At 48.1% G+C, this 22,246-nt stretch overlaps 1 protein-coding gene across 5 annotated transcripts; it reads left to right on the top strand.

The window, feature by feature from the left end:
• The first annotated feature begins 6 nt into the window (after positions 1–6).
• On the top strand, positions 7–21,459 carry SH3GLB2 (SH3 domain containing GRB2 like, endophilin B2). Of its 5 annotated transcripts, XM_058159232.1 has the most exons (12): positions 7–228; positions 7,411–7,552; positions 8,477–8,605; positions 8,790–8,923; positions 9,316–9,408; positions 12,460–12,522; positions 15,087–15,110; positions 15,587–15,676; positions 16,571–16,671; positions 16,952–16,966; positions 18,231–18,498; positions 19,396–21,459. In XM_058159232.1, exons 1-12 carry the CDS (start codon positions 166–168, stop codon positions 19,501–19,503), a joined length of 1,230 nt encoding a protein of 409 aa, XP_058015215.1. In that variant the 5' UTR covers positions 7–165; the 3' UTR covers positions 19,504–21,459. The 5 variants fall into 5 exon arrangements, with proteins under 5 accessions (XP_058015215.1, XP_058015217.1, XP_058015216.1 ...); XM_058159234.1 differs by lacking the exon at positions 12,460–12,522; XM_058159233.1 differs by lacking the exon at positions 16,952–16,966.
• The last annotated feature ends 787 nt before the right edge of the window (positions 21,460–22,246 follow it).

Below are 22,246 nucleotides of genomic sequence, written 5' to 3'. Positions count from 1 at the left end.
CGGCGTTCGAGGCTGGCGGCCGTTCGCTGGCGTTGCTCTCCGCCTCCGCCGCCTCCTCCTCCTCCTCCTCCTCGCCTGCCCGCAGCGCCAGCCCAGCCCAGCCGGCTTGCTCTGCTGCGGGGAGAACCAGCCAGCCCGCCGTCGCCTCGCCTCGCCTCTTTTCCCATGGATTTCAACATGAAGAAGCTGGCCTCGGATGCGGGGGTCTTCTTCACCCGGGCGGTGCAGGTAGATGGCGGTCGGGGGGGCTTTCCAAGCGGGGGAAACCGCTTCTTTCCCCGCCTGGCCGTCTGAATCGGGCCGTTGCGTGTGAAGCTGGAGCGGAGGGGGCTGCTTTGGGTAGCTCGGGGCTTGGCTGATGATGCCACTTGAGAGTCTAACGCGCGTCTGCAAGGAGTGTCAGGATGCAGGAGGAGGAGGAGGAAGAGGAGGGCAGGCTGGCGTGCTAGAGAAGCGTGGGAAGGGAAGGCGAGGCACCCAGAGAAATAGGTCGTGTTTATCATTCTCTCCTCCTCCCTTCCCAACCCGGGATCTGACTTAATGCAACATGTCAGGCTAGGCCAGGGAGGATGGGTGGGTGGGTGGATGGATGGGTGGGTCGGGTTGCAGCTGGTTGGCTGGAGATGTTGCGTGCTTCGGGGTTGTGTGAACGAGGCCTGCGTGGATTTAAAGGGCGAGCTTCCCATTTCTGCTCCCTGCGCTACAGGTCAGCAGAGCAGGCTAAAATTCAGGATTGGGTCCTGCAAAACCCGCCTTGGAGCCTCCCCTGTGCCTCTCTGCTTTGTCTGAATGAATGCACAGAGAGATGCTTTGTGGTTTTGGTTTGTTGTGTGTGCACTGCAGGCAGCTGGCTGCTTTCACCCACCAAGGGTTAAGCCATCATGCCCCCCCCACCCCCGCTGCGTTTTGCAACTGAGGGTTTCCTCAAGACTCCAGAACGGTGACTGGGCAACCTTGCTGGACTCTACATCCGTTTCACCTTTAGAATTTGGGTTTTGCCTGGTGTGTTTGTAAAGGCCACTTCCCCAAAGGCTACAGGAGGAAATAAACCTTGGTCTGATGGCATCTCAAACATAGGGGACCTATCCTGCTGTCCTTGCAGTTCAAACTTGGGCTGGGGGAGAAAAAAAGAGGCAGTAAAAATATCCTGGAATATCACAACCGGGTCCTTTGATAGGCCATGGAAGAGAAATCTGCTCCACAAACGTCCTTCTGGGTGGCATCTGGTCCTTCAAAGGATGGGACTATAATTTCTGATCAGTGGGTCATTGCTTGCTAGACAAATGGACGTCTTCCGAAGATGGGGCTCCATTGCGGGAGAAATAAAATATAGGGAAATAGAATGAAATGTGGCTGATGTTTGGAAGAAGAGAAAAAAGATTATATATCAGTGTATATTGGGTAGGAATTCTTTGTCACAGCTCAGCCTCTTTCCTGACTTGTTAATGAGGAAGGGGTGACTTGATGTCGGCTGAATTATTGTTAGTTGCGAAGTCGTGTCCGACCCATCACAACCCCCATGGACAACGTTCCTCCAGGCCTTCCTGTCTCTATCTTCCTCTGGAGTCCATTCAAACTCACACCGACTGCTTCAGTGACTCCATCCAGCCACCTCGTTCTCTGCCATCTCCTTCTTCTTTTGCCCTCCATCGTTCCCAGCATTCGGCTCTTCTCCAGGAGTCCTTCCTTCTCATGAGGTGGCCAAAGTATTTGAGTTTCCTCTTCAGGATCTGGTCTTCTAAAGAGCAGTCAGGGTTGATCTCCTCTAGGACTGACCGGTTGGAGCACCTTGCAGTCCAAGGGACTCGCAGGAGTCTTCACCAGCACCAGAGTTCAAAGGCCTCCATTCTTTGGCGCTCAGCCTTCCTTAATGTCCAACTTTCACAGCCATCTATTGCAACTGGGAAAACCATCGCCTTGACTATACGCACTTTTGTTGGCAGGGTGATGTCTCTGCTTTTTAGTACTCTGTCTACATTTGCCCTGGCTTTCCTCCCCAGGAGCAAGCGTCTTTTAACTTCTTGGCTGCAGTCCCCATCTGCGGTGATCTTGGAGCCCAGGAAAGTAAAATCTGTCACTACCTCCATTTCTTCCCCATGTCTGCTGAATAGCTTGTATAAACTCCAGGTCCAAGCAGGGAGCCAACCCTCCTCCTGTTGACTCTGAAAGCAAAACAGGTTTCTCCTTTCCTTCTGGACTTGCTCAGCTCAGCCATTCACCCACCCACCCCAGGTTGCATCTTGTTGAAAAAAATGAATGCCATAGGGGCCTTCAGACAGATGGTTCTCGGGGTTTGCCGTCCAAATTATTTATTGCGGATCGTTTCGCTTCTGCTTTTCAAGATGTCGCAACTTCGGGCAGCTTCACGGGTTGATAACTGGAGATGAAATGGCAGGATTTTGTTTATCGCGACGTATATTTGCCGGGCTATTGTATTTTTATTATACCCCAGTGTAATTGTGTATTTTATTTAAAATGTATTCACACCATCATATTGCAACGTTGCATGGCTATTTAATACATATATTTATTGCAAAGCATATTTGCAATTTTATATAGGTTACTACAGTGATGGTTAGCCTTTTTGGTGCCGAGTGCCCAAGGCACACACGCATGCCCGAATCCCCAAAATGCAATGTGAGTGCCCCCACCCCTCATACATGCACCACCCCCCACGCACCCCGGCCCCCACATGCCCCGTTTTGGCTTCTAGGTTGGTGCAGGAGGCTCTGCAGACCCAACCCACCTCATGCCCCATTTTGGGCCTGCAAAGCCTCCTCCATGTCCATGTGCATGCATTTTTTTTATTTTGCATTTATACCCCGCCGTTCTCCGAAGACTCAGGGCGGCTTACACTATGTCAAGCAATAGTCTTCATCCATTTGTATATTTATATACAAAGTCAACTTATTGCCCCCTCAACAATCTGGGTCCTCATTTTACTTACCTTATAAAGGATGGAAGGCTGAGTCAACCTTGGGCCTGGTGGGACTTGAACCTGCAGTAATTGCAAGCAGCTGCTGTTAATAACAGACTGTCTTAGTAGTCTGAGCCACCAGAGGCCCTGCCTGCGCCCTGCAAAGGCCCGAAGACCAGCTGGCCAGCGAGAGGGGCATGCGCGGTGGAGCTGGGCTGGGGCGACGGCTAAGTGTGTCCATAGAGAAGGCTCTGCATGCCATAGATTCGCCATCATGGGGTTACTATATATTTGTGTGCATGTATATAGAATATATATACATACATACATACACACATATATTAGAGAGAGAGGGAGAGCCTGGGACCATCACTCTCAGCCTAGCCCACCTCACAGGTTGCTGATATGGGGAAAACAGCATGAAAGTATGTTTGCTGCCTTGAGTTATTTATAAAGAATAAAGAGGGATACAAATAAAATATGCACCGTGACTAGTAATTTATATATACGTGCAATATGTTTGCAGCATTATGTTACCATTTATGCACAAATTGCAGTGCATGTTTACAATTTTATATACATTATTTAATAGCCACATGCTGTAATGTATATTATCTTTACGCGCACATACATATACTTTAAAAAAACGTCTCCCTCTTTTGCAGACTCATTCAGTCCTTTTTAGCGGCTTTCCTTTTGAATTAAAAAAAAGGGGGGGTGATCTTTGGAAGGAGGATGGAGGAAAGGGGAGGAGGGGGGCGGTTGGAGTAAGGCAGAAAATGCTGCTCCGCTGTTGGCTTTTCACCCAGTGCAGTTCGGCACAAGCCTTGGCTGAAATGAAACCTCAGCCCTTCCGGGAGGTGCATTGTTCCGGTTTTATAGCCGCTGCATTGACCATGTTCTGGAAATAACCCTTTGCAGAGTTTGAGCCTCTGAGTTGCCTTTTTTGCAACCAGGCCTGTTTGCAAGGGGGGGGGGAGAAGGTGGCGGGAGAGAAGGGGGGAGCTACATTTTTGCAACCTGCAGTGGGCATTTTGGCCTGGATCCTTCCAATGCCAGGCTGGGTCCAATGGGCCAGTTTCAAAATTCTGACTTACTCAATTGCTAATGTTCTCCCCCTCTTACCCCCTCCGCCCTCCCCTCAGGAAGTCTCCTATCACTTTTACTTACTTCTCACTTGGATAGGTAAAGAGGTTTCCGAGCGGAAACCCTGCATCCCTTGAGCCCACCTGGCATTTTTATTTTCTAGGCAATTTATATTTAGCAAACCACGAAGAGCCCAAGAAGCTCTCTACCCATCGTCCGTTTGGGCTCTCTGCAATCCTCGCTATTTTTCAAATTAATTTAACGTCCAAGCAGGGCAAAGAGGCGTGGGGGAGGGGGGTTGGGGGGGGTGGCATTTATGCTATATTACAAGATACGTGTAGTCCTTCAATTAGTGACCGTTCAAAGTTACGACAGCACTGGGGGAAAAAAGTGACTCAAGACCATTTTTTCATACTTCGGACCGTTGCCGCCTCTTCGTGGTCATGTGATCCAAATTCAGGTGATTGGAAACTGGCATGGACCTGCCTGTTGCAGCATCCTCGTGACCCCTGACCCCCCGCTTTTGCGACCGTCCCGTCCAGTTTCTGTCAAACAGAGTCAATGGAGGATTTGCTTAACAACAACAGTCCGCTTCATAATGGCGGTGATTCTGTCGTGAGCCAAAAGTTGGTAAAAATCGTGCAAGGCTCACTTCACCCCCTCCTTGCTTAGCCGTGGGAATTCTGCTCTCAGTTGTGGCCGTAAGTCGAGGAATACCTATACTTTTGATTTGGGGGGGGGTTCAAAGCGAGCGGCTTGCAGAACCGCAGTTTCGGTGCCTGAAGGCCAAACTTTCTTAGGGTGGGAGAGAGAAATTCTTCCGCAGAATCCTTAACCTTGGGGTTTGGGACGCAGGGCGATGGGAAAGAGAATTCTGCAGTTGCCTCTTTACACTTGACTGAGCTCCTAACGGCTGAAGTTGAGCTTCGGAAACCGGACCGGCTGGTAATTCATCAGCCAAGTTTCTTTGCGAGGAGTGGGGGGGGCTGGCTGGGTGCTGAGTCACCAGTTCGGCCTCTTGCGTGGGGCTGGCTGGCTGGCTGGCGACGTTCCCGGGAAGGCTTCAAGTTGCTTTTGTGTACCACTTCCAGGAAAACAACAGATAACCATCAGCATCCACATCGCAATGGTGTTTAGCGCTGGGTTTTCTTTTTTAAGGGCAGCATTTTGGGTGCCGGGAACCGGGCCATCCAGAGTCCAGCTGGTTTCAGAGGAAGGGTGAAAAGATCTCAGATATGAGGCATTTTTGGTTGTGTGTGTCTCCCCCCTACAAAAAAAAAACCCAATACAGGAGAATAGCTCAGGGTTGAAAGGAAGGTCCTTGGTGCTCTCTGAGCTTGGGGTTTTCTTGCAAATGTTTCATGACCCAACTAGGTAACATCATCAGTGCTAGAAGGGAATGGCGTTTGAGGAGAGGAGGAGGAGGGGGAGGACCATGGGGTCCTTGGTGCTCTCTGAGCTTGGTGGTTTTCTTGCAGATGTTTCATGACCCAACTAGGTAACATCATAGCCACAGCCATTCTGCTCCTATTTGTGGGTCTTTGTATTTGGTTCCTTTTCTTCTTATTGGCATTCGTATTATCCAAAGTAGAGGAAATATAAACAGCTGGCGCAGGAAACAAAAACCATCCAGAAAGATATGTGATTATCCTGCTGCTGCTACTGAGTTTCCAAGGTATCGGGTGCTTTTCTTTCATTAGCAGCTAATTGAATATATATATATATATATATATTCATCGAGACCTTGAATTTGTGAGGGGCTCATTATCCTTCCCCTCCTGCTGTGGAACGATCCGCTTAGTTCTGCAGTTACAAGTCCCTTGGCTCCTTTGGAGAAATTTTCTTCCAAGCAACTGTTTTTGGCATAAAATATTAAACGGGCGTCGATTGGAATTTGTGCCAGGTTTTTTATTTCTCTGTCTCTCTCTTAGCTGGGAAAAGGTTCATAATGCCCAGATATAAATCAAGGTTAGAGTTTGCAAACCTTAAAATATCTGCAGATTCCTCCTCCCAACAACGCCTCTGAATCAATGATTTTATTTATTTATTCATTCATTTATTTATTCATTTATTTGTTCATTTACTTATTTGATGTCTGCATCGGCTCATCTCCATAAGTGACATCTCCCTGTTACAGAGCCAAAGGACAAATAACATACAATATTTTATTGTGTGTATGTTGTGGTCCGCCAGCAGCCTGTGGAGCTGGCAGCGAAGTCGGAGAGCGATGAGGTTGAGGGAGAACATGGGCCAGTCCTGGAGGCTGGAGAAGGCCCGGATGAGGGCTCTGCGTCGGAGGCTGAGGTGGGGCCAGGGCCATCGGGGAGTGATGTGCGGACTTCGGAGCCTCCAGAGGCTGACAGTAGTGAGACAGAGGAACAGGAGGAGCCTGTTCCTAATGCACACATGAGATGAACTGCCAGAAGGCAAGAGCAGCTCAAGCAAAGAGGATGACTCAGGAGTAAGGCCAAGAGATGATTGGCCCCTCCCATAAGGCTTAAAAGACCAGCAACGGCATTTGGGCTCTTTGTCGGAAAACAACGTTGATAGACTTGCTCCTCGTCTTGCTGCATTTATTTCTTGTCGGCGTCTTCTGCTTTTGAACTTTTGCCAAGAAAAGCCTTTGGCAGTTTGCCTAATTAGACCAAGTTTGGTGATAAGACTGAAGAATTTCGTTATGAAGAAGTTGCTTTGATTTAGTTTGGATTACGCTGAGAATGAGTATTAATTCTCAGCTGTTCTAATAAAGTCTGTTTGTTTTTGAACTGATTGCATCTAATACTTGGGCCTGGGTCACAACAGTGTATGCTAAAAGCAGGGAATTCCCAAAAATCTTGGGGTCCAGAGGGCCTCGATAGAAAATTCCCCAATATTTCCCTGGTGAACCAAATTGAGAGGTTTTATTTAAATAGAACGAATTTGCAAAATTAGGCTTTGGGGCAAGATCCTTGACTTATGACCACAATTAAGCCAAAAATTTCCATCGCTAACCAAGATCATTTGAGTTTTGCGCCGTTTTACGATCTTTCTTGCCACCGTATTTAAATGAATTACTGCATTTGTTAAGTTAGTAACATGGTCATTAAGTGAATCCAGCTTCCCCATTGACCTTGCTTGTCAGAAGGTTGCAGAAAGGGTGTGGTGACACACCTCCCCCACCGTCATAAATGCGAGTCGGTGGCCAAGAATTTGGATCACGTGACCGCGGGGGGGGAGATCCTGCAGCGGTCCTAAGTGTGAAAAATGGTTGTAAGTCCCTTTTTTTCCAGTGCTGTTGTAAGATTTGAACGGTCACTAAACGAATGCTTTCTCAGTCAAGGGCTACCTCCATCTACAGCCTAAATACTTTTCCAACTACAATTGAAGGAATAATCTCTTCCATCTTGGTTTTCTTTTTCTTCCTGCAGTTCACAGAGGAGAAGCTCGGTCAGGCCGAGAAGACAGAATTAGACGCACATTTTGAGAATCTCCTGGCTCGAGCTGACACCACCAAAAACTGGACGGAGAAGATCTTACGACAGACGGAAGTCCTGCTTCAACCAAATCCCAGTAAGCATTGATTAGCACCCGCAGGTGCTAAGAAATTAGGACCACTCATAAATTGTTATTTTTTATATATATACACAATCTGACAAACACACAACATATAACATATAAATATTTCCTATTTTTAAACAGCGTTTCTTAGTGGTCTTCTTTCGCTTTTATACCTTTCCCTCCCCATATTTTTTTTTTATTTGCATTTATATCCCGCCCTTCTCCGAAGACTCAGGGCGGCTTACACTATGTCAAGCCTATCACATTTGTTATTTTATTTTCTTTCTTATCCCCTTTTATTTATTTACATTAAATTATCTAATACTAATAGCTTTGCTTTTCTAGATTCTTATATATTTATTATTTATATATTGTACATTTCTAATACGTTCTGTACATTCTAATTTCTCCCCTTTATTTTTTTCCTTTATTTCTAGACTCAAGCCATTCATACCATTTATTCCAGATTATGTAATAATCTGTCTCTTCTTTCTCTTTAATTTCTTTTGTTAGCTTGTCCATTTCGGCACAAGTCTAAAACTTTCCCTATCACTTCTTCATCTGTTGGTATCTTTTCCTGTTTCCAATTTTGTGCATGTGTTGTTCGCGCAGCTATTATGATGTGTAAAATCAGATACTTTATTTCTTTGGTGTATGTTCTCGTAAAGATTCCTAATAAAAGTGTTTCTGGTTTGCTTTCAACTGCTTGTTCTGTTATTTTTTCTAGCCATTTTTTAACATTTGCCCAGAATTTTTTTGGCGCCAGACACGTCCATCATAGATGGTAATATGTTCCCTGAGTTTTTTTTTGCATTTCCAACATGTTGAATTATTATTTGGGAACATAAATCGTTGTTTTTTTCCTCCGCTTTTCTAAGGCAGGCCCTCTTGTTCTCCCCATCCAGTGTGTAACACAATTTGTCCGTTTGGTTGCAGGTGCCCGAGTTGAAGAGTTCCTCTATGAGAAGCTGGACCGGAAAGTCCCATCTCGGGTCACCAATGGGGAACTTCTAGCTCAGTACATGATGGAAGCGGCCAGCGACTTTGGAGCCACCTCTCCCTATGGTGAGTCGTGGCCAGTGGAGGCTTTGTTACCACTATTTGGAAGAGTTGCACAACTGGGGGGAGGCTTTTTTTCAAAGAAAGAGGCTTGGCAGCTTCCGGTATCTTAGAGACTTCCCAAATTGAAATTCAGCCCAGCTTGGATGGGAGACCACCAGGAAAGGCCAACCGTGCGTTCTCTCGGTAGGCAAAACTCTCATCAAAGTTGGCGAGACCGAACGGCGTCTGGGAGGAGCTGAGAGGGACTTCATCCATGGGGCTTCCATTAATTTCCTGACTCCGCTGCGCAACTTCCTGGAAGGAGACTGGAGGACCATTTCGGTGCGTATAAACGAAGGGCAGGCTGGATGAGGGAAGAGGGGCCCGTTTGGATTGAAGGGGCTCCTTCGCTTGCCTGCCGAAGCAAGTGTGGCTTTGCTAGAATTTGTTTCCAATGACAATTTTCATAAGGGTTAATTGTTGTGGGGCCGTGCCAAATTTTTCAAAGCCGGCAGGGGGCATTTGCGTTTAATTTGTAAATGTATTTATTCATTCATTTATTAAATTTATTCATTACCTACCTCTAAGCTAATCTGAGTCGGGGACTACCCGTGTATCCTATCCCATAAGTGCGAAAGCACCAGTTGAGGGAAATCGGAATACAGGACAGCAGAGGTGGAAGGGACCTCTGGAGGTCATCTAGTCCAACCCGGGACTTTTCTCTGTTTTCCCAGAAAGAGAGAAGGATCCTGCAAAACCGTCGGCTGGACCTGGACGCTTGCAAAGCTCGGCTGAAGAAAGCGAAGGCCGCGGAAGCGAAGGCCGCGGTAATTTTTTTCCCTCTCGCACCCCCCCTCCGCACTGTCCTGCCTGCTCCCCCACCCCTGCTCCGTGTGTGCGTGTATCCATCAGCACCATGGCACGCGAGATCCCGTCTCTTCTCTTCTTTCTCGCCCGCCGGATGGGTTGTGTTGTGCCTGTCTCTGACGAGGAAGGGAAAGGCTTCTGCCCTCACCCCCACCCACCCACCCCCCAAAAAAGAAAGGAAACGGAGCAGGGGCCGGTCGGCCGGCCGGCCTGCCTGCTGCAACAGGAGAGAGAGAAATGGCTACCAAATCCCTGCCTTTTTCATTTGCAAGAACGGCCCATTGATTCCACTGGAGCATTAATAACCTCCACAAAACCCTCATGACATTACGACCGTCATGCGTACGTGCCATTGCGGTCGTAAGTTGAGAACCAAAACAGGAATTGCAAAAAAACAAACAAACACCCAGCCAGTTTTTCTGGCACAACTTCTTTGCAGAGTTTCCATCCGATTCCTTGGTTCCACTTTCTTTCCCTGAAACGAATATCCTAGTCCTCATTGAACACTTAGACCTCCCAGGACCTTAACCAGCATCCGATTAAGAATGATCCTCCTGGCCTATCCAGCCGGAAGGGTCTTAACAAGCCTCGTTTGATGCCGGAGATTTTGGTTCCTTCCTGCCTTGTTTTGTTCCCTTCATGCTATTTTTGCTATTCTGAATATTTTGTCCTTCCTAAGTCCTGCTCTTTGCTCCACTAATCTCGGCTTTCGTTTTGTCCTCTCTTCCTTTTTTTTTTATTATTGTTATTTTCGTCTGTAATTTTGCTCAGTGTGAGGGAACTGTGAGTATTACTTGTGTTAGTAGTGCTGTGATGTTATTATTATTATTATTATTATTATTATCATCGTCATCACCATTCTTTTTGGACATTATTTGAGGAGACCTCTTGGGTGCATGGAGAGAATGGGGTGGGGATTTGGGGATGAAGGCAACGAGCCCCTTCCTCAAATATGGAGCCGGGTTCCAAAGGCAGGATTGCGGGAAACAGGGCTGTGTGTAGACCGTGCCGGCAAAATGCTGTTTTGTTTTTCTCCCCCAAGTTAAGTTTCTAGTCCTTAAGACATGGTTGAAAAGGAGGAGGCGACATCTCGATTGCTGGATCTGTTTTCTGGGCTGGTCTCTTCTTTTGAGAACTGCCTTCCATAAAAAGAGGCTGTTGGAATTTTTAATTTATTTTTTTTAAAGGAAACCAGGTTACACACAGCCCTGTTTTGGGGCGGGGAGGGGAAGGGGCGTGAGAATGGCATGCGTGGGGAGGCAAGCCGAGAGGGAGAAGGGGCTCTTGAACAAGAAACGGTGCTACCATGGACATCTAGCTGAATTTATTGTATTTATTTTGTTTTATGTCCCACCTTCATTGCTCTATAGGATAATTCAAAGCGGTGAACACGTGCAATAATCCTCCTCCCTCCTCCCGTTTTCCCCACAACAACCACCCTGCGAGGTGGGTTGGGCTGAGAGAGAAAGAGAGAGAAGGACTGGGCCAAAGTCACCCAGCCGGCTTTCACGCCTAAGGCGATGCTAGAACTCCTCATCTCCTGGTTTTCTGCTAGTCTGGGGCCTTCACCACTAGACCGATAATACCTTCCATAATACCTTCACCTCTCTCTCCTTAATCCAGCCCCGAGCTCAGTTTCTTAGTCTCTGCCTGAAAACCACAACTGGAATTTTGGAGAAACCGCTGGGATTAGTTCATAAAATCTCATAACCTGGAATTGGAGGTAGGGATAGAATAGAATAGGATTTCTTTAATCGTCCTGTGGATGTGCCAAGCTTGCCTAGCTGGGAGACATATGATCATCTTCTTTTAACAACCCCATAATAGCTTTGCAGGGTAGAGTCTGGGCAACTGAACGGAGCTAGCAGAATGTTTACTGGCCGGATGCCCTTCCTGTCGCCAGTGCAGAGTTTTTGTTCTCATTGTGCCCAAAGAGAGAAACCACTCCTAGTGCCAGGCAAGGAGGGCACCCTGCACTTAGCAGTAGCCAGCAGGCAGGTTTTTAGAGAATCCACTGGCATTTAGCAGCTGTTCTAAGTTACAACGGGACCGGGGGAAAAAAGACTTACGGCCGTATTCCATTGCAAAGCTATCCAGAGTCGCTGTATTCGGGAGATGGGCTACATAGAAATCCAGTAAATAAACAAAGTCATTCTAAAGCCAGGACCATTACAGAAATCTTATTAGAAAATTTTAGACTCCGTTGGCTAATTAATTCCATCTAGCAAGAAATCGGTGCCCCTTTTACAACGCCCGTTATTTCGGTCGATTTTCAAGCCCGGAAGGGTTGTGGTTTGTTTGTTTTTTAATGGATTTATTTTACGGTTCCATCCTGCCCATCGGACTCCAGCCTTTACCCGCCGAACATTTAGTCCGCATCCTCCTCCTCGTCCGCTGGCCTGGGTGGATTTCGAATGCATGAAACCTGCATGGCTGGTGTGGAATTTGGCATTATTTCTTTCCCCCCCCCCCACCGACCCCCTCAAGTTTCTAGTCCTCATGTTTTTTGGAATGCTGTATGTCTGTGTGAGCAAGCAAGCCTGAGAGCGAGAAGTGTTGAAGGCAGGAGCCGCTGGGCGGTGTGAATTTACGTGGCGTGGCTGCTCCCTGCCTTCCCTGGGCCTGCGGGAGGCGTAATTTCATTTTCTGCCTTCCAAATAAGAGTCGTTGAGAGTCGGGCAGCATCCAAGTTTAATCAAGTACTATTGTTCTGTTGCTCGGAACGAAAGGGCATCTCAATCTCAGCCCCTTTAAGATCTGGGGGAGCTTCCAAGATTCCCCAGCCAGCATGTTTGTTGGGGAATTCTGGGAGTTGAGGTCCATGTAAGATGCTAAGCCCTGAGGAATAGAGGGAAGAGCATTGGAAGGACGCTCAGGTTTGGGGAGACCCTCCTAACCGACCCCTTCGGGCCTGCGGGACCCAGAGGATTGCTCTTCCTCACCAGTTCCCACGCCCCCCCTCCTTTTCCCGACCCGTGATCTGTGTGTGAATTTGTATTCCCCCTCCGTAGGCGGTGCCCGACTTTCAAGAGACTAGACCGCGTAATTACATTCTCTCCGCCAGCGCAGCCGCGGTAAGACCAGTCCCGGTTCTCAAACCCCCTCTCCCATCTATCCTCGGTCATCCCGCCTCTCCCCCCCACAACCACCCAGACCCCACCCCCCTTCCTCACGCAGACCGGATCCAGCCCTGGCTGCGCCCAGCATTTTAACGTGAGCAGTCGAGTGATCCCCGAAAGACTTAAGGGTGACACGATAGCAGCGTTCCAATATTTGGGGGGGGGCTGCCATAAAAAAGAGGGGGTCAACCTGCCCTCCAAAGCACCTGAAGGCAGGACAAGCAGCAACAGATGGAAACTCATCAAGTCAGGCCCCTTCTGAGGGTCTGCCCCAGCCAAGGGGTGTTGCAAACAGGCTCCCATTGGAGGCATCATCCCGCCAACGTTCCCTTCCCCAGCCAAACTCTGGCAGAAGTGCCAAGTTGACAAGACGGCCATGCAGAGGAGAAGGAAGAGGCGCTGCTTGCTCATTTATTGATTTGATTTAGGCCTCTTCGGCACCGAAGCTCAGCTCCAGATGAGCCAGTTTCAACTCCCAGAATTCCCTGCACTGGCTTTTAAGCACCGTAGAGGATTCTGGGAGTTGAAGGAGACTCTAGGTGGGCACATGTCTGCTCCCAGAATTCCCTGCCCCGCCTTTGTATGTTGCGGAGCATTCTGGGAACTTAAGTCCACCTTTCTGGAATGCTTTAAATGTTCCTTTTTCTGTTTTAATTTCCTCTCGACCTGCCTTGAACACAAGACCCTTGCAAGCTCGGTTCATCTGATCCCAGGACTGAGCCACTCGCTCCGAGCCAAATGGGGTGCAAGACATTTGAGGCTCTTCTGCGTGGAACACCGACCTAGGTAGTGCTGTCCCAAAGGCGCTTTTTCAAAAAAAAAAAAGCATTTCTTTTGTTTTTCCTTGAAGAAATTTCGCTCCTCATCCAGGAAGCTTCTTCAGTTCTGACTGAAGTTCAGTTTTCAGTCCAGTCAAACTGAAGAAGCTTCTCGGATGAGAAGCGAAACGTCTTCAGGGAAAAACAAAAGAAATGCCAGTTGCTCTTTTGAAAAAGCACCTTTGGGACAACCATGAATCTCCGTAGACCCCATAACTCCTCCCTGTCCCCCTCCTGTTTGTTTTGCCATCCTTTTCCTGTCCGTCCGTCCCCCCCAATTAACGGGGGGGGGGGCAGTCTTTTAAGGAAGAAAAAACAATTGACACCTGAGAATTCTTGGCTTTCACCCAACCCCCATGGCCCGGTTCCTTCCCAAAGCAATTCAGGGCACTGAACCCATTCAGACATTTATCCGGTTCATCTGGGTTTGCGGCTGTGCTTCTGCCTCACGTTAAAATGACGGAACCTCGAAACACACACACACCCCTTCCCCATTTCCGCTTCCCACCTTGCTGACGCTCCCGTTGGGAAGGAACCAGGTTCAATCCAGATTCAGGGCGATTGGGGGTCCTCGGAATCCTGGCTTTGCAGAGGAATGGCTTGCTTTCAGCGCTGCATGCTGGCCGCTCCCCTAAATCAGGCGTCGTCATCAGCCCAGGGGGGCCTTTCTTTCCCAAAGTGGCGTTTCTGCTCCAAATTGGGCAACTTTGGGGAAGGGGCGACGGCTTGCTCATTCGGCCCAAAAAGGAGTAGGGAAAATGTTGGACGTGGGTGGAAGTCCGGAGAGAAAAGGAAGACTTTCAATGCTACTCAATAGTTTATTCTGATCCAGGGACAGTGGTGGGATTCTACTGGTTCAGACCGGTTTGTGCAAACCGGTAGCTCTGACGAACCGGTTTTCTGTCTCTCTCCATCCAAAATCTGCCCTTAGGACGTGGCCCACTTTGGGGGAATGTTTTTGCCGTGGCAAAGAAAGGCACCCACTTCCCTCCCCTTGGAAATGTTGTTTCGCTTAGGCCTGGTCACGCAGTGCATGGCGTGTTGCATTTTGGGGGGTGGGCTTTTGTGCCAGATCCCACCAAAGTGAGCAGACGGCCCCACCCCCAGATGGTCCATTGTGAAGAACGAAGAGTTTCTCATAGCAGGGGTCTTCAACCTTGGCAACCTTAATACTTGTGGACTTCAACTCCCAGAGTTCCTCAGCTTTGTTTTGCTGGCTGAGGAACTCTGGGAGTTGGAAGTCCACAAGTCTTAAAGTTGCCAAGGTTGGAGACCCCTGGTTCATAGGACAGGACGGGTCTGTCTCGCCACCAGGAGTCTCCAAACTCGGCCAGTTTAAGACTTGTGGACTTCCCAACTCCCAAAATTGCTGCATGGCTGGCTGGGGGATTCTGGGAGTTGAAGTCCAAAAGTCTTAAAAGTAGCCAAGTTTGGAGACCCCTGGTCTACCTTAATCCAAACACCTGACTGCAGGGCAGTGGGTTGGGTGGGTTGAGGGGGGGAAATGGAACCCCCTCCCCATTTGGACGTCTATCGCCTTCTGCCACTCTGGCTGGGGGACAGGCCCAGCTGCATTCCCACGGTCACCCCTGTTGTGGCCGCCCGTGAGGCGGCGGCTCCGTTGTGTTGTGTTAGAATGTGGGCAGTTTGGTGTCTTCTGATGTTGACTGGCTTTTCCATTTGTCCTGTGGTTCCCCACAGCTTTGGAGTGACGAGGTGGAAAAAGTAAGTACTACCAATATTCCAGTATTCCTCTATTTTTTTATAATCCAAAAATGTCCCATCTTTTCTTTTCCTGGACCGGAAGGAAGTCGGCCCTGGGGGCGTTGCGTTCATACCAGAATCTGGTGGCTGAATGTACCCCATTTCCAGATTTAAGTACAGGTAGACCTCGACTTGCAACCACGAGCTGCTCATAAGTCACATTTTCAGTTGTGACTTTGAACAGCTGCTGAACGCATGGCTGTAAGACGAGGAGTCCCTGTAGCGTGTTCCAATGCCGCCCAAAGTCCATAGCCAAAAATAAAAATCCATTGCAGTTAAAAAAAATGGCGTTCCATGAATAAAATGCAGAAAACAGGCTGAAAGGCTTCCTCGGGGTAGTGGGAGGGTGGGGATGGCTATATTTCCAATATTTGGAATATTTATACCATGGCGATTGTGCTTTTGTGCTGAGGCGGCTCCATCGTTGTGTTTTGCAGGCGGAACACGAGCTTCGGCTGGCCCAGACGGAATTTGATCGACAGGCAGAAGTCACTCGGCTTCTTTTGGAAGGAATCAGCAGCACGCATGTGAGCTTTTAATTCATTCGTTAAATTTATTTGCCCTCCGTAAGGCTGCCCTAAGTGGCTTACAATAATAAAAAGGGAGAAATGAAATGAAAAGGTTTAAGACTCTTTTATCCCTTGTTTTCGGGGTGGAGTTGAGGCGACTGAATGGAACTGAGCCTTTACTGGACGGATGCCCTTCCTGACGCCTATGCGGGAGTTCACAGCAGATATTTTCTCTTTGCATCACCCAGAGAGAGAAACATCTGTCGCTGCCTAGGATTGAACTCTCAGCCTCCCGAGTGGAAGGCGAGCAGCTTCACCTCTAGGCCACCCCAGTATAATAAGTAAAATAATAAACAGTGACAAGGAGAATAAATACATCAGTATGATAACTAAAAAGATGGATAGATTGAGAGCAAGGGAGGGGGGGAAGTTCCCAGAATGGGGAGGAGCTTCAGCCCAGAAAGGGGAGGGGCTTGTGTTTGCAATCCTTGGTTTTGTGTCCTTTCACACTTGGCCAAGCAAGGTACAGGTTGTCCTTGCCTTGTGACCACAATTGAGCCCCAACTTTTTGTTGCTAAGCGAGACATTTGTCGAGTGAATATTGACCCATTTTGCTACCTTTCTTGGCACGGTTGTTAAGTGAACGGCTGCTGTTGTTAGTCACAAGAGGAGGTGGACTGCTCCTCCTTTCTCTCTCCCTCTGCAGCCGCTCTGCCTGCTCCCCTGTTCCCATCTGAAGCCTGCCTTGAGGTCGATTGAGAAGGGGTTGAAAAACCCCTCAGTTTCCATCAGTGCCCTCTTGTAAAAACACTTGAGGACTAGTTGCTCGTAACCGGCTGTTAATCTCCAGTTTTCAGCAAGAGCCATAACCTGCCCTGGGACAATACGCTGGATTCTCCTTCTCTCCTTCAGGTCAACCACCTCCGATGTCTCCACGAGTTTGCAGAAGCTCAGACCACGTACTACGCTCAATGCTACCAATACATGTTGGATCTCCAGAAGCAACTGAATAGGTAGCTAAATGGTTGTTGTTTTTTTATGCTGCCCAGGTTGTGTTAAGGGGAGGATGGAGCCCACTTTAATGATCTCCCCACCGCCCCCGGTGACTCAGCATTTGGCCAAACTTAAACCTTGTGGAGGTCTAGGGTCTGTGGCTTCAGCAGGGGGTTGGATTAGAAGACCTCTGAAGCCCCTTCCAACCCTATTATTCTCTGTTCATATTTAAGCTCTGAAATTTCAGGGGAATATTTTTTTCATTTGTTGTCTTCTGTTCTGTCCCTCTCTGGCTTTCAGCTCCAGAGGAGAAATGTAAGTAAAAATAAAAATAAAAAAACCACAATTTTTTTTCCCAGTGGTTTAATTTGTAATGGAAACCATTTCAGGTTTATAATCCCCCGAGCAAGTTTGCCTTCGTATTGAAAGCTGGGGTTTTCTTTAACATTAAGAGCGCAATTTTGTTAGGATTTGCTCAATTTTATCAAATTTCTTAGACAGGGCAAGAATTGTTGTCATTTCCTGTATCTCACTTTATAATTTGAGCTGCGTGGGTTGTATTTTATGACTGCATAATAACCATGTAAATAAACTGCATCAATCGAGATATAAAAATTGTCTTATTTTAGTACGGACGTAAAAGTGGATAGAACAGTTTTGAATTTTTTAAAAAATTATACAGTGTTTGTAGAGCTTTTTCAGCTACTTTTTACTGGGTGAGGAAACCTGGTTAACGAAAGGTTTTTGGAGGTTGTTAAGAAGAGATGAGACAGCCATTTATTTGGAACGGTCTAGGGCCACGAGGGCGAACCTATGGCACGCTGCGTGCCAGAAGTGGCATGCAGAGCCATCTCTCTTTGGGCACCTGAGCACTCGCCAGCTGCTCTTCTCGTTTCTGGCCAGGTGGTCTTTGCAGGCGCCTGAGCGCTGGAAAATGCCTGAAAAGCCCTTTTTTGGGCCCAAAAAAACAAGCAATTTTCTAGGCTGTTTCTGGGTCTGTTTCAGGCTGTTTTAAAGCTGTTTTCAGGCTGTTTGGGGCTGTTTTCAGGCTGTTTTTTGGGCCATTTTCAGGCTGCTTTTGGCCCGGAAAACAGCCCTCAAAACAGCCAAAAAACAGGCATGCGCTGGTCTTTGGGTTTCCGGCGCTCCAGCACGTGCCATGCACACACCTTCCAGTTTGGGTACTTGGTGCCGAAAAGGTTCGCCATCACTGGTCTAGGGTCTCCCGCTTGAGAAAGGGGTTGGACTAGAAGACCTCCAAGGTCCCTTCCAACTCTAATCCTGCAGTTGCTTAGCGCCACTGTTCACACAACTCAAGTTGCTTAAACCTGGCTAGTTTTAACCTGGTCGGGGTGAAACCCCGTGACTTGCCTGGCAGAGGAAGTCTATGCATCCTCTTGAAAAGAGCCAAGTGGATTTATTTAGTGAACAGAGATTATCAATTTGGCATGCGAGTCTCCCACTTCACACATAAGCGGCTGCCAGCTTTGCAATTAAGTGCTTAACACTTAACTCAGACCTCAGGAGTTGAAATGCGGGAAGGGCCGGCTTGCAACTTGTCTTTTCTTCCCTTACGCAGGTTGCCAGGGACTTTTGTGGGCAACGCAGAGTCCACGTCGCCCCCGCCCAACGCTGCTTCCCCGACAGCCATGGTTGCCGCCACGGGGCCCGCTGTGCCCACCCTCCCGGTGGTGCCCACGATCGCTGGAGCACCCAATTCGGCTCCGGTGGTTGAAGCTCTGAACCCCAGCGAGGTGAAGCCCCCCAGCAGCGGGACCCGGAAAGCCCGAGTGTTGTATGACTACGATGCAGCCGACAGCAGCGAGCTCTCTCTACTCTCGGATGAGGTTGGCACCTCCATCATCTCGGGCAAGGCGCTGGGAGAACGCGTAGCACCTGGGCAGCCCTGCAAAAAAACCCACGACACCCGGCTTGGTTGTGGCTAACTTTAACACTCTGGCTTGTTTGGTCCTGTGGCCCTCGTTTCCCCATGCTTCTCATGGAGACGTACAGACCAAGATTCATGGTTTGGTGCCATGCTGGTCATAAAGATTTGGTTTGGTACAGAAGCTGTTAGCTCCGAGGGGGGGTTTGGGTGGTAAAATTGCAGGGATACAGCAGGAAATCTACCGATTTTTTTCCCCCCTATATGGCTGGGGAGGTGAGAAACAAGAGTCACGTCACTCCAAGAGGCGACAATTGTCATAATTCTGGGCCAGTTGCCAAGCCTCCAAAATTTTAATCAAGTGAATTGTGGGGAAGCTGTGATGGGCCTGTGAGGCTGTGTGTGATGGCTGGAAGTCGCTTTTCACAGTGCCGTTATAAAGTTTGAACAGTCACTAAGTGGTTATAAGTCGAGGACCACCTCTATGGTTAGGTAGGAAAAGAGGCCTTCAGCCTCCATCAAGGAGGGATTTCATAGTCCTTCAGATGCTTCCCTCATTCTTTTAGAATATTTATAATACAAAATTACATTATAATTGTAATTTGTTCATAATATTTTAGATATGGCATTTGTATCTTTTATCTCTTGTGCTTTTTAATTGAAATGGGATGCAAATCAGCCATACAGTAAATAATTATTATTTCATTCATTCAGAATCCAAGCTGGATAAAAAAATATTCACCTGCCGTTTGTCTGTATGAAGAACTGCCTCAAAAAAAGCACGTTTTGTTTTTCTTCAAGGAAAACCCCGGTTAAGCCCAACCCTGCCTGACCGGCTTCCGTCTCTCCTCTCTTTCAGATGATCACTGTGTACAGTCTCCCAGGGATGGACCCAGACTGGCTGATAGGAGAGAGGGGGAACAAGAAAGGCAAAGTGCCCGTCACCTACTTAGAACTGCTGAGCTAAACGCGCCTGGCAAGGACTCTGCAAGCAAATCACCTCTTTTCTTCTTCTTCTTCTTCTTTTTTTGGGAAACTGATTTCATTCCGAGATCCCTCGCTCTCACTATTTATTATTATTATTATTGTTGTTGTTGATATTATTATTTGGGGTTCTTAGGTTGTGTGGATTAAGGCCCCAAAGGGACGGTGGTGAATCACTTCCATTCTCCAGGGTTTCAGGGACTCCCCTCCAATTATCCTAGTTGGCTTTGAGAATTGTTGGGAGCACCCCCAGCTCATTGGAGATAGTGGGTCATGAGGACTAGCCACTTTAGAGACCCTTCCTTCCTTCCCATCTTAATTTCTCCTTCCATCTTTCCTCCCTCTTTCCATCCTTCCTCCTTCCCTTTCTCCTTTTCTCTTTCTCTTCTTTCCTTCTCCATCTTACTCCCTCTCCTTTCTTTTCCCCTCTTTTCTTCCTTCCTTTCTCCCCCTCTCCTTCCTTCCTTCCTTCCCTTTTTTCTCACCCTATTTTTTTTCTTTATATTTTTCGGAGCCTTCAATCGATTGTAGACATTCCAGGCAGGGGGGTGGGGGGGGTGAGAAATGTGGGGAGAGAAGGGGGGGGTGTTTCTGACCACAGGCCGAGCCTTCCCCCCCCACCCCTCAACTCGGAGCCAGTCGGAGAAGAAAGTTGTCACCTCGGAGGCACAGACGACCCATCCTTGTCCGGTCCATCTTTTCGATAGAAAGATCCTAACAATTTCACGAAGAAAAGAGATGGAATTTGCAACTCTTGGACTGAAGTTTCTTTTAACCGTCAGGCTTTGATTATCTGGCCATGCACCAGTTTTTCCACACCTTTGTGTTTTTTTCTCTTGCACTGTCTTCAAGTGTGCAAATCCACACACACACACATAGCAAACACATCTGCCTGCAGGTTGAGGAGCCTGGACTTTTGTCAAATCTCGTCACGCTCCATAGCTCCAATCCTCGGGGCGCTTCTCCCAAACTCGAAGCCATACGTAGTACCAGTGTAACCTAGCACAGAGCATGGAGCAGATTCGGCCGCCGTCCTGCTGCCCGAGGCCGCGTGGTTCAAAGCTTGACCGGTGCTTTTTTTCCTTTGCACTTTTAGGCTGATGTCGGGTTGCAGAGCCCTTTCCGTAAATGCAATATATTTTGAACGACTTGCAAACGTTTCTTTTTGCTTGGCGGCCTGTCTCTTTGTCCGTTCTCCCACTTGGGCTTCGTTTTATTATTTCTTCCGAGTTTCTTCTTCAGAAAACCACACAGAGCATGGGACATTGCCAAATCTTTTGGGGCAGATACGTTGGGCAGGCGGAAGACTCTCACCGGTGCGATCTCCGGGCAAAAAAATAAATAAATCCTGTGGTTTTCACAATACTTAAAAAAATACTTCTGAATAATCAGGTTCCACCCGCAGGAGCTCAGAAGCTGCTTTGGGGGGGGGAGCCAAAATCATGAATCCTAGAAACAAAGAGATTGGATCTGAAGCTGTTATTAGCAGCAGGGGGATCTCCCCCCCCCCATATAAAACACTTTATTATCCTTTTCTAAGTTATAGATGTTCTTTCCTGTGTGCTCGGTTTAAAGCTTCTGCACGGTTTCCCCCCCAATTTGAATGGGGTTTGGGGTTGTTGGGGGTTTTTTTTGCATTCTCCGGTGCTTGGCATGTATCCCACCCGTCCGAGTCAGGAACCCCGCTGGGGCCACGGATCTGGGAAACCTCACCAGGGGGAAGCAGCAAGTAACCCGAGGCCCATTTTTCTGGGTGTCTGGGGACCTCTGGGATGCCCCCTCCCCAATCCTTCCTTGCAAACTGTTCGTATTCTGCTTTTTTTCTTTGTCGAGTTCCTTTAACAATTGCAAACTTTGAAATGGGCTGAATGCTCAGATGTGAAAGATGCCCGACACTCTTGTTACTGCGATCTTTGATTAATAAAAAGTTAGAGCTGCCCTCAAGTTTTGGCTGCTTTCTTCCAAATAACCAGGATGTCTGTGGCTCTGGAGCCTAAATTTATTTTTTACTTTTTTCTCCCTGAGGCTTAGGCAGAAATCGAGACTGGCCCCAGGGGTTAGAGAAATGCAGGTAGTCCTCAATTTAGGGCCACAACTGAGCTCAAAACTTATTGCTAAATGAATTTCTTTGGTTTGCTCCATTTTACGACCCACCTTGCCAGTTGTTAAGTTAGTAACACGGTTGTTAAGTGAATCCGGCTTCCCCATTGACTGGGCTTGTCGCAAAAGGAGGGGCCGTGTCACATGACCCCAGGATACGGCGGCTGTCTTAAGTATGAACCAATTGCCGAGCGCCTTGAATTTTGGTTGCAACTGTGAAAAAAAACCCCCAATTTTGCTCACGACCCAGTTCTGAAGTTCCAAGAGGTCCCACCCACCCGTGGTCACATGACCGCGTTTTGGGTACCTGTCAGTTTGCAACATCCCACATCACAACCTGCCGTTTACAATGTTTGTGGAGTTTTTGGCAACGTTTGTGAGCGTTTACTTCTGGTTTTCAGGGAAAAAAACACTCCATGGCGAACAATGGGTTCACTTAGCAACCGGCATTCACTCAATCTCTGTGGTGATTCGCTCAACAACCTCCCCCAAAAACGGTAGCCAAATTGGGTCACTCGCACGATGATCTGCTTTACAACACCGTCACGACTTACGACCATAACAGGCAGGTTTAAAAGCCCACATAATGAGGACCCGGATTGCCGGGGGCCGTATGCCGACATGGT

Source organism: Ahaetulla prasina, chromosome 16 (assembly GCF_028640845.1).
Source record: "Ahaetulla prasina isolate Xishuangbanna chromosome 16, ASM2864084v1, whole genome shotgun sequence".
Lineage (NCBI taxonomy): Eukaryota > Metazoa > Chordata > Lepidosauria > Squamata > Colubridae > Ahaetulla > Ahaetulla prasina.
Note: the sequence above shows the minus strand (reverse complement) of the source record. Positions and strands in the feature narration are given on the sequence as shown.